Source organism: Rosa rugosa, chromosome 7, assembly GCF_958449725.1.
Source record: "Rosa rugosa chromosome 7, drRosRugo1.1, whole genome shotgun sequence".
In the NCBI taxonomy this organism is placed as follows: Eukaryota; Viridiplantae; Streptophyta; class Magnoliopsida; order Rosales; family Rosaceae; genus Rosa; species Rosa rugosa.
This window is the reverse complement of record NC_084826.1, coordinates 8213526-8223612: the sequence shown is the minus strand read 5'-3', so window position 1 is coordinate 8223612 and position 10087 is coordinate 8213526. Positions and strand designations below refer to the sequence as shown.

Below are 10087 nucleotides of genomic sequence, written 5' to 3'. Positions count from 1 at the left end.
GCTGTTAGCCCATATGATTGCGGTGTTTACAGGGTTATCAACTTATCATTCCATTCAAAGACTGCCACTTATAGTTGTTACACCATGATTAGGTTCAATAAACATGTTTGGTCATATTAGTAAAATGTTATAGTTAATCTGAAGCAGATAAACAGATACTGAGTAGAGTGGTAATACTATAGTGGTGAATTGGTTATCAGCATTTGTTGAGCTGTAAAGCTTGCAGAAACCTGCAGATGGAATATGTAGGTGATGAAATGTCTGCATTTACTCTTTTTTGAAGTTCGGTCTCTATATTGAAATGCTTATGCTGTTGTATAGTAATGGTTGAACAAACTGGCATTGCTTCTCTTTGTGTCAAAAAGGAAAACTGAAAAAAAATTGTATCACAGCCCTAGCCTTGAAGTCTAAATGACATAGAACCTTGTACCAAATGTAGTCAATTGTTATGGCCATCCGGTGAGTTCTTACCAAGTCGTATCCAAGCCCTCCAGAAAACAGTATCTATAGTCAACCCATCAGCAACTCCTACCAAGATCAACACCACACTTTGAGGTATATAACTGAAATGAATACTTAATCTACCATAGCTCCATATCTAATCAACCACAGTCAGTAGATATATGCATAATAATTTATCCTTTATGCATTAGGGAAAATTATGCGTGTTTAGTTGGGGAACATCAGATTTGCTTAAAAATTTAGGCCTTGGTTCCCTTGTTCTCTATGACAAATATTAGATATTGAAGTAAATTGAAATTATATTGAAGGTTAATATGGATGAAAAAGTAACAATCAAAGAAGAAATTTCTCGCGCTGGCTACTTTCCTTTTCATACTTGTTGGGCATCTCTCCTGCTAGCTGCTACTTTTGATCTTATTAGCATGGCGCCAAAAGATCGATGAAATTGGCGCTCCCTTATAGTCCTCTAATTAAGAACAACTTACACATTTTGATCGAGTAGGGTGGTAATACTATAGTTGCAAATTGGTTAACATGATTGTTGCGCTTGCACAAACTTGTAAGGAAGGTGATTACATAAGGTGAAATGTTGTGTATTAATATTGTAATGTTTGAACAAAATGACATTGCTTTTCTTTTGGAGTTATCAAAAAACCAACCAAAATTGTGTTAAAAGGAAAGTTGGGAAAAAAAATTGAAACAATATTGTATGATAACTTCTAAATGACAAAAAACCTGCACCAATGCTATCAATTGTTATGGCCATTAGGCAAAGAATGTCTTCTTCTTTTTCTAATCAAGTAGTAGCCAAGACCTCCAAAGAGAACAAGAATTATCACCCCATCAACAACTCCTACCAATATCAACACCCATTTTTTCACATTATTAGACTTTCCATGACCCCCATGACTTGATCCCTTTGGAACCTTAACCATGTAACTCAACCCACTTTCCCTTTCAACCTGTTTAACCCCAATCACCATTCCATAGAGAAAGCATTCTTCAGAGTTATGTAATGCAGATGCACACTTACAATCTTCCAAGCACAATTTACCACATTCTTCTTTGCTCACATTAACTATTTTAGGAGCACCCCTTAACACACTAGTGACACTCTCCAATTCAAGCATTTCTGCCTTACCTCTTCCACAAAACCCATCTGATGAAACTCCTTCAATGCAATTAGAAGTGGTACTAGTACTACTACTCTCATTTTCCGTTGTCAAAACTTGAATGCATGAACAAGCACCAGACAAGGTACAAATGCCATAAGGCTTGCAAGCCAATGGAAGATCACATGTTGTGTTGAGTGCTTTAAAAGAAGCATCAAATTTTTCCAAGCTGGGTGAGTAAAAATAAAGCCTCAAATTCCCTGTTTGGTTCCCCAAAGCCAAAAATCTCAGGGGCTGAACTGTTTCCTCAGATGGATTTATCTGCGCGATTTTCTTACCTTTATCACTGTATAACTCTAATCCTTGTAGACCCAATCGAATAAAAGCAATATTTCTGTTCTTGGAAGGCTTAAATTCCCAATACGAATAGTTTTGCTTACCGGAATTCAAGTAGAGAGCAATCCTGGTGTGCTCAATTTCCATCGAGTAGTATGAACTTGAATTGCTTGGAAATGAAGTCAAGCGTGACGCCACACTAAGTGTCTGACCCCAAAGCATCACATCGGTTGGAAAATTAAAACTCTGCCATTTGATCCGGTCCAAGCCATCAACTAGTACTAGATTCCCTGTCCTCAATAACTGTAACCTCTGCAACAATGTAACAAGAACTCAATTGTGATCACATATTATAAACAAAAGTGTACATTTTTTTTTTTGTGTGTGGGAAATTTTGACATAGCTAGCTTTTACCTCCACACCTTGTCCAGAAGTCCCGGTTCTCCATCCCACTCTGTCTTTTGGACCCTTCAGCCTTAAATCTCCATCACTGGTGAGTTCAAGGACGCATACATTCGATGTATAAAACTTTGAGTAATGGCCAGAATTCCATACCTTCACATTTCCAAGAAAGACTTGAAAGGAGCATGAGTACTTCCCATTAAAAGCTTCAACACTCAATGCAGCTTTGAAACTGGGTATGGTTAGATTGGTATCCATTAGAAAAGCTCTGCCAATGAATCCCATGGTGTACTCAACAGGCACTGCCAAAGTGAGGTTGTAGCCAATATGAATCTCTGGCTTGGAGTGGCCATGAGCGACGAAAAGAGTTAGGGAAATGAACAGGTAGTAGAGCATCATGAGTGGAGATTATGCAGGTGGATTTTGCAAAGCAACCATTAAGGTTTTGTGGGCAGAAATTGATGAGAGGCGACAGAGAAGGAAAAAGGTAGGCAGGAGCTAGTAGGAATGCTGGAACTTTTCGAAAAAGGGGAGGAGCTTTCATTTTGCTTTGGTATGTTAATGTTATAGTTATACAAATGTGGGATTATAGTGGGGTTACTCATGGCATGCTGGAGTTAAGGACCTGTGAATATTCTTGTCAAAAATAAAGGCGGACCATGTACAGTCTGTCCACGTGAGGGCATTTTGATAAAATTACATGAAATCTGTGTCACTATGATAAATATATAAGTGTCTAATGTTGATATTCTCTACAGTTTGATCACTCCGAATATGAAACGAATTTTAAATGAATGAACTCTTTCAAATTCCAATGTAATATTCTTAAGATTTTAATTGAAATTACCCTATTAAATATTAGCGAACTATGAGTCATCTTTAATTGTCAGTGCGCAATTGCCATCTTGTCATCTTGAGCACGATTTAAAAGTTATAAGTCCATTTTTGTGATTCAAATCCAGCTGATACCTCTGATATCTCTTCTTTAATTGCAACAAATACTAACTTGAAATTTTTTTTATTTTTATTCTGAACGACAATGTAACTTCCCACCCCACCTCTGATGTCAATGAGATTCGAACCCATAAGTTTCACGGTGTTAGTTAGTCTAGCTAACCAACATGTCACAGCTCACCGACACTAACTTGAAGTTTATTTTGCGCTACCATACCACTCAGTTGTGTGAAAGAGTTGGCAAATCCTATGCAATCCAACATGTCAATAGAGCTCTCCTCGCTTTAGTCATCTAAGAGGTCAAACAATCTATTACTGTTTTTTTTTTTTTATTTCAAGAGACTTTACCCTTAATATATGAGATTTCCTGATTAATTTCTTACTGTAAATACTTGACCCAAAATTTCTTTCTACCAACCTAGAACTTTTTTCCCGATTACATGCCAACCTAGAAGTTGTGAACCACGTATGAGTGTTCTACTCGAGTGCACTCTTTAGTGGAAGCCTTGTTGCGATCCTTTCAGTTTTGAGTGGCATAATATGAAAACCCTCTATCGTGCCGCCACGTGTACAACCACAATAACACCCACGTCTCAAAAACATTCCTGCTGACATTGCTCTCGCGCCTCAATGACGTCAGCTCAACAAACTTTCCCGCCAGCATTCTTGGGCCGACTACCAATTATCCGTGACGGCCCAATAGACCCAACCAATTGGGCTCCCTTCTGGCTCACCTGAATTCTCACCGCCGATATATATATATACCTAGAAGCGCAACCGCCACAGCCACCGACCCAAGAAAGTAAAGAAGAGGTCGATCAAGATTCTGGGTTTTTAGTAATGGCCCCAACATGTGGTGGCTCTTGCGCCGTACGACCCTTCTTCGTCGTTCATTCCCTCCACCGGAAAAAATGAGTTTCAGGAACGACACGACGAACTCACCCGCCACTCCCGGTGGCAATTCCGTCATTTCCTTAAGCCCCGTAAGTTGTTCTCTTCAATCTTTCAATCTTGTTCTTGGTTGGTGTACCTTGGTAGCGTTTTTCTGAAGTCGAGTGCTGTTTGGTTTTCTAAATGTGAATAGGCATCAGCTGCTAATGTTGGAAACAGAGATTGTCAGATTTTAAAGGTTGGAAGTATTCCTATTCTGATTTACGATAGTTTTGGTAATGTAGTTAAGCGGCCAATTGGGTTTGGAGTTACATCAGGGTTTAGTGATAAGAAGCAATGTTCTTCACTAAGTGATGGTATTCGTTTCGATGAAATGAGATCGAAAGTGGGGTTAGTGTCGGGGGATGATGTGGAGGATGCTTGTGCGAGTTCAACTTCGGAGAGTGTAAGTGAAAGGGAACATGAGAGGTGGAGTACAATGCCGGATTGGAAAAGCCAATTGCGCGAATGCTCTTTGCCTACCGAATTTGGGATGAAAAGGAAGCACCATCATGGTGCGGAAAAGCGGCATTCTGTACCGAGAACTTTGAAATATGCACCTGTTACCAAGAGTTCGGGTTTATCTAAGCGTTTGCATCGTTATGAGCCGTTTGATATATGCTTGGATGGGAGAAATTCTGCTCTTCAAGCTTCTTTTCATGCAAGAATGATGGAAGCAGAGGAGTCGGTGGAATTTGCTAATCCAGAACAGATGGTGGAATTCAAAGATCCAATTGTACTGAGGCCAGGAATGGTCTTATTGAAAAATTATGTCAGCCTCAGTGAACAGGTATTCATTCATTCACTTCTAAATATGAGTTTAGTGATTCTAAATAGGAGCAGTGGCCTAGCAGAGAACATCTTTATCTACACATGATGATTGGCATATGATCAATAATATAGACTCTAGTATCAGTGAGTGCTAAGTTGAACACTAAAGTTATTGCTCTGATGACTATCCTGAAAAATGTGTGTCATATGATCTTGTGCTGCAACTCTCAGCCCTCTCCTATTTTATGGTTGTTACATGTCTGTTCTTTAGAGTCACATTTTGAGTTCCTTGCAAGCTTTATTGTTTTTTATTATGTGTACCATATGTTATTGCCTACATTTATAGGTTGAAATCGTAAAGACATGTCGGGAGCTCGGTTTAGGTCCTGGGGGGTTTTATCAACCAGTTTTCCAGCATGGAAGAAAACTTCAACTGCAGATGATGTGCCTGGGCCGGAATTGGGATCCTGAGACTAGGATATATGAAGATATACGACCAATAGATGGCACTCGGCCTCCTGGTATTCCTAATGAATTTAGTTTGTTGGTTGAAAGAGCAATTCAAGAGGCACATGCCCATCTCAAAGATAAAATCAGATGTAGCAGTGTAGAAAAAGTGCTACCTTTAATGACTCCAGACATATGCATCGCCAACTTTTATACAACTAGTGGGAGGCTTGGTCTTCATCAGGTATTTACCCGACTGAAATACACTCTACATACCCCCAAACCTACTTACATGTTTAATGAGTAGTGAACAATCCTAAATAGATGTGAAAGAGCATATCTATACATTCGGTTTACATTCATCAAAATTGGTTGTGTAAAACAATTGTTAATATTGATATCTTTGTGCTGATTTGCAAGATTGAATTATTTTATGAAGCAGTTGTTATTTCAAGAGTTTCTTTTTGTGCTCAGATGAAGTTTTGATTTCCAGGATCGTGATGAAAGCAAAGAGTCTCTCCAAAAACGATTACCTGTCGTCTCCATTTCTGTAGGAGATTCTGCAGATTTCCTCTATGGGGATCAGAGAGATATTGATAAGGCAGAGAGTGTTGTTTTGGATTCAGGAGATGTGTTAATATTCGGTGGTCGTTCAAGACATATATTTCATGGTGTAACATCCATCATACCAAACTCAGCTCCAAACAATTTGCTAAAAGAAACTAGGCTTCGTCCTGGCCGTCTGAATCTTACCTTCAGACAGTATTAGAGACCCTTCCTCTGTAACCACAGGTTTGGCATCTGTACTACTTGTATACAGAATTTAATATTCATTATCTAATGTCATAGTCCACTGGGTGGAGTAATACAATTTTAATATTTCTAGCAGCTGGTGGCCTCTCAAGTTTGCTTAATCGTCATTAAGGCATAAGCTACATTATTAATGAATAACAAATTGAGTTCGACTTTGAGATCGACGCTGTGACTGCAACTTGTTTCATTCATTCAGCATAAAATAACTATGAAATTGTTTGTATGATCTCGAGCTTCTTTGTGAGTTACGCCGTGATAGTAACATGTTTAGTTCACTCATATCAAATTAAAGGCCTCTATCATTAACGTAACATCTTACTAAAATTGTTTTATTTTCATATTTGGCATCTAAAATGTTGATGGTCTGCTTCTCAACTTCTTTATCAGGTATATTATAGGTTTCTTGTTTGTATATTGTGTTTAATGTGTTTCACGCTGAAGGTTCTTTTGGCGGTGCATCTGTTTGATTGGCTCGGTTGTGAGCTTCATATTCTATTTGAACACAATGTATGCATGAGTATTGTCCTGTTAGCTTAATAGCTGAAGTATGAGTTTAGTGATACATTCACAACATTATTCTACTTCCTTCTACTTGGATGTATGCATCAGTACTGTCCTGTAGATAATATAACTTTAATTTTGCTTTATATGATCTTAAACATGTCAGAAACCTGGATCGTCTAGGGAACTTGTAAATTAAAAATTCAAGCCACATACGCAAGGAATCTAATTGGAGTTGTCAAGATAAGATACATAACTAAAAACAATATAGACTTTGGTCTGACATAGGTCCCTTGTCTTCTGTCGACTTACTTGAGCATCAATTATGCTGCATAATCCAGTACGTTGAGTAAGCTGACTGGATATAGATTGTCATTTCTTGCATTGGTAAAAGCTTATGAACTGATGAGTTTATCTTCTAACGTGTATATGCAATTTTTGCTCTTATTATATAATATTATAGGGAAAATGATCGGCAGTCTAAACCATCTCGTTTACGTTCACTGCTGACCTATCCTTCGTTGTCATTTCTTGCATTGGTGAATCACTAACATATGGTTTTATCAATTACGATCGATTAGATTCTTGTTGATAGATGATTAGTGTGAGATTGTCTTGGACACGTACCTTGTTCTTCGACTTATTTCTTGGGGATGGCTGTCATCTAATTGGGGTGTCTATGGAGGGCTGTAGTATGGTTCTGACTTAATATTAAATTGCTTTGCATCGATGATAGAGATGTGGAAATCCTACGCAGGAAACACGCAAAGGTGCCATCTGATTAACTTGGATGTCGAAATCCATTTTGTTTGCAATGATGACTTCTGTGTTAATTAACAGTTTCGTTTGTAGTTGGTCATTCTGAATATGATTATCTAATTGTAGGATTATAGTAGTATAAGTGCATTATTGCTTGCTTTGCTTCAGCATGGCCACAACTTAAAAGTTGCTTGATTAATCTATTGAATTGTTTATAGTTCTTAATCAGTTTATGGCTAATAATCTAGCTCAGCATAAATTGTTGCATCCGGAATCCCAAACTAACTTAACCCCACCTCACTTGTGATTCTCGAAAGATATTCATTCACTGTGTCGTCACTCCTTTAGATGAACAGGGCAGTACGTAATGTATCTCATCTTGCCCAAATTTTCGACCAAGTTCATTTGGCTGATGTTACTAACCTTGATCAAGCTTCATTTATAGGCTAAATGCACTTTCGAATTAGCCAAAATGTATATGGTGGGGACTAACATGTCCGCACTAAGTTCAACAAACTCATATTATTGAAGCAAAGTGCTTTGTAAGATGAAATATCACTTGCTTGATGACAGTTTGTTTGGTTTGGAGTTGCTGTTAGTCGAAAATTGCAAACACTCATATATGGCTTTCTTGGGTGGATGTCATGGGAAAATGACTATAACGGGTGTTGTAATTGAAGATTATTTGCTGAAAATTGGCACGTACACCCATCAAATTTAAACCACATGAAAGTTTGCACTGTATATTAGTCATCAGAATTATGAGTTCTGTGACTGGTTATAGATGATGAGTCCGTGAGAAGACAGACATGATAGACACTTGTACCTTACAACGTATTCTTAATTCTTAATGAAACACTAAAGCATGACACCTTTCTCATATAGCTCCATGCTTGGACAAAAAAATTTCGTTTGATTCTCATCCAGAATTTTCCCATATTACACTTTGCCATTTACCCTACGCAATAGCTATTGGATTGGAATTTGGGGAGAGTTGGAAGAGAATTGAATACTATAGCATCATCGATGTGCAAAGATAATGATAACAATGACCAATATATATAGCATCATCGATCATATGCATTTTAGGGTTGGGAGTATGATAACTAGTTAACTACTGAATACTACATAATATTGATGTGTTGATTTCAATTTCTATGTAGATTAGGTAAGTTTCCCTTTTAGAGTTCAAAAGCAGGAGACTGGATCATCACAATGAATATATTCAATAGAGCAACTCCAACAGCTTCCCCATATTTTGATTTTTCTCTACTTTAGAGAAAAATGAGCATCTTTTACTCCAACAGATTATCCCTATTTTAGGGAAAGTGAGGAAAGAGAAAACCAAATTCCCTATATTTACAGCAATCTCTAAAAATTTAAGGAAGAATATGAAGATTTTAGAGATTGCTGTAAAATAGGGAATCTGTTGGAGTTGGAAAAGAAAAAGATGCTAAAGCTTTGACTTTTGCTTCCCTATTATACAAAAATTATAGGGAAGCTGTTGGAGTTGCTCTTATATGAAAGGTACAATGGGAGACGCAAGAATGGTGTAGTCAAAATCTATATAAGGAGACTTAAAACTAAAATAACTAGAAGTTCATACTGAAAAGAAAAAAAAAAATCATGTACTTTGTATATCTTTTCTTGAGATGCTGAATGGGTAAAATACATCAAGTGTATATAACAGATAAAGTGTAAGGGTAAGACAGACGGAAAACATCCACTATCAAAACTAAAATAACTAGAAGATTAGACTGAAAAAATCATGCATTTGGTATTTTGTATATCTATAAGTGTAAGGGTAAACAGGTGTTTTTCATCAATTGAGAAGGTTAAAGGGTCAAATGTCTTACATATCCAATGAAAAAAAGTAGAACATTTTCTATGGTTGAGAAGGTTTTAAGTGACTTTCTAGGAGTTCAATGTATACGTCTTTGGAAGTAACGGAAATCTCCCATCAAAACTTCACAATCTTCAAAAGAATATCCCAAGTCATATTACAAATTATTTAACCACAAATGCTCTTTAGGTGAAAATACTATACGTTACACTAATTTCCTTTCAATATGACACGTTTTACGGCAAAAGTTATTTAAATGAAGGGAAATTTGCATGTGTGGTGCAGAGGAGTTTTCATTTGTGACGGTTCAAGAATTCATAGTTTAATAACACACATGCTACAGATCACCAAAAACAAGATATACAAGTTTAATGCAGCACGTCAAGATAAGTAGCATCTTCTCAAAGTTGGATAAAAACTTGAAAATTAATACATTTGAACCCTAAATAGCAAGTAAAATCTGTATTGTATGTGGGGGATTTGAATCTGATTCAGCACATCCAAACCAATCAACTATTAGCATATTCATTTCATTATCAGTTTATCACCAAAAAGGAAAACGAGTCATAATAGGAACGTGCAGCATTAAACAGGCCATATTCATTTTTACCACATTGATGGCGATTTGTTATTCTAATTAATTCCTCCCCTTTCCTTCTATACCACCGGTAAGTTGTTGCTGTAATTTTTCACCTGCTTACTAAACCAAGCCAACGAACTAAACCCACCTCGTCCTATATAAACCCCCGTCCGTCTT

At 37.2% G+C, this 10087-nt stretch overlaps 2 protein-coding genes across 5 annotated transcripts; one reads left to right on the top strand and one right to left on the bottom strand.

Annotated features, from left to right (window-relative positions):
- Nucleotides 1-1053: 1053 nt before the first annotated feature.
- LOC133723363 (G-type lectin S-receptor-like serine/threonine-protein kinase At5g24080) lies at nt 1054-2853 on the bottom strand. The gene is made up of 2 exons (XM_062150179.1): nt 2325-2853; nt 1054-2222 (listed from the first exon to the last, which is right to left on the bottom strand). Exons 1-2 carry the CDS (start codon nt 2709-2711, stop codon nt 1212-1214), a joined length of 1398 nt encoding a protein of 465 aa, XP_062006163.1. The 5' UTR covers nt 2712-2853; the 3' UTR covers nt 1054-1211.
- A 1189-nt stretch (nt 2854-4042) lies between these two features.
- Nucleotides 4043-6391, top strand: LOC133721035 (uncharacterized). Of its 4 annotated transcripts, none has more exons than XM_062147545.1 (5): nt 4043-4249; nt 4351-4986; nt 5314-5658; nt 5908-6206; nt 6304-6391. In XM_062147545.1, exons 1-4 carry the CDS (start codon nt 4118-4120, stop codon nt 6181-6183), a joined length of 1389 nt encoding a protein of 462 aa, XP_062003529.1. In that variant the 5' UTR covers nt 4043-4117; the 3' UTR covers nt 6184-6206; nt 6304-6391. The 4 variants fall into 4 exon arrangements, with proteins under 4 accessions (XP_062003529.1, XP_062003530.1, XP_062003527.1 ...); XM_062147546.1 differs by having other exon boundaries at nt 6301-6391; XM_062147543.1 differs by having other exon boundaries at nt 5908-6391.
- Nucleotides 6392-10087: the final 3696 nt, after the last annotated feature.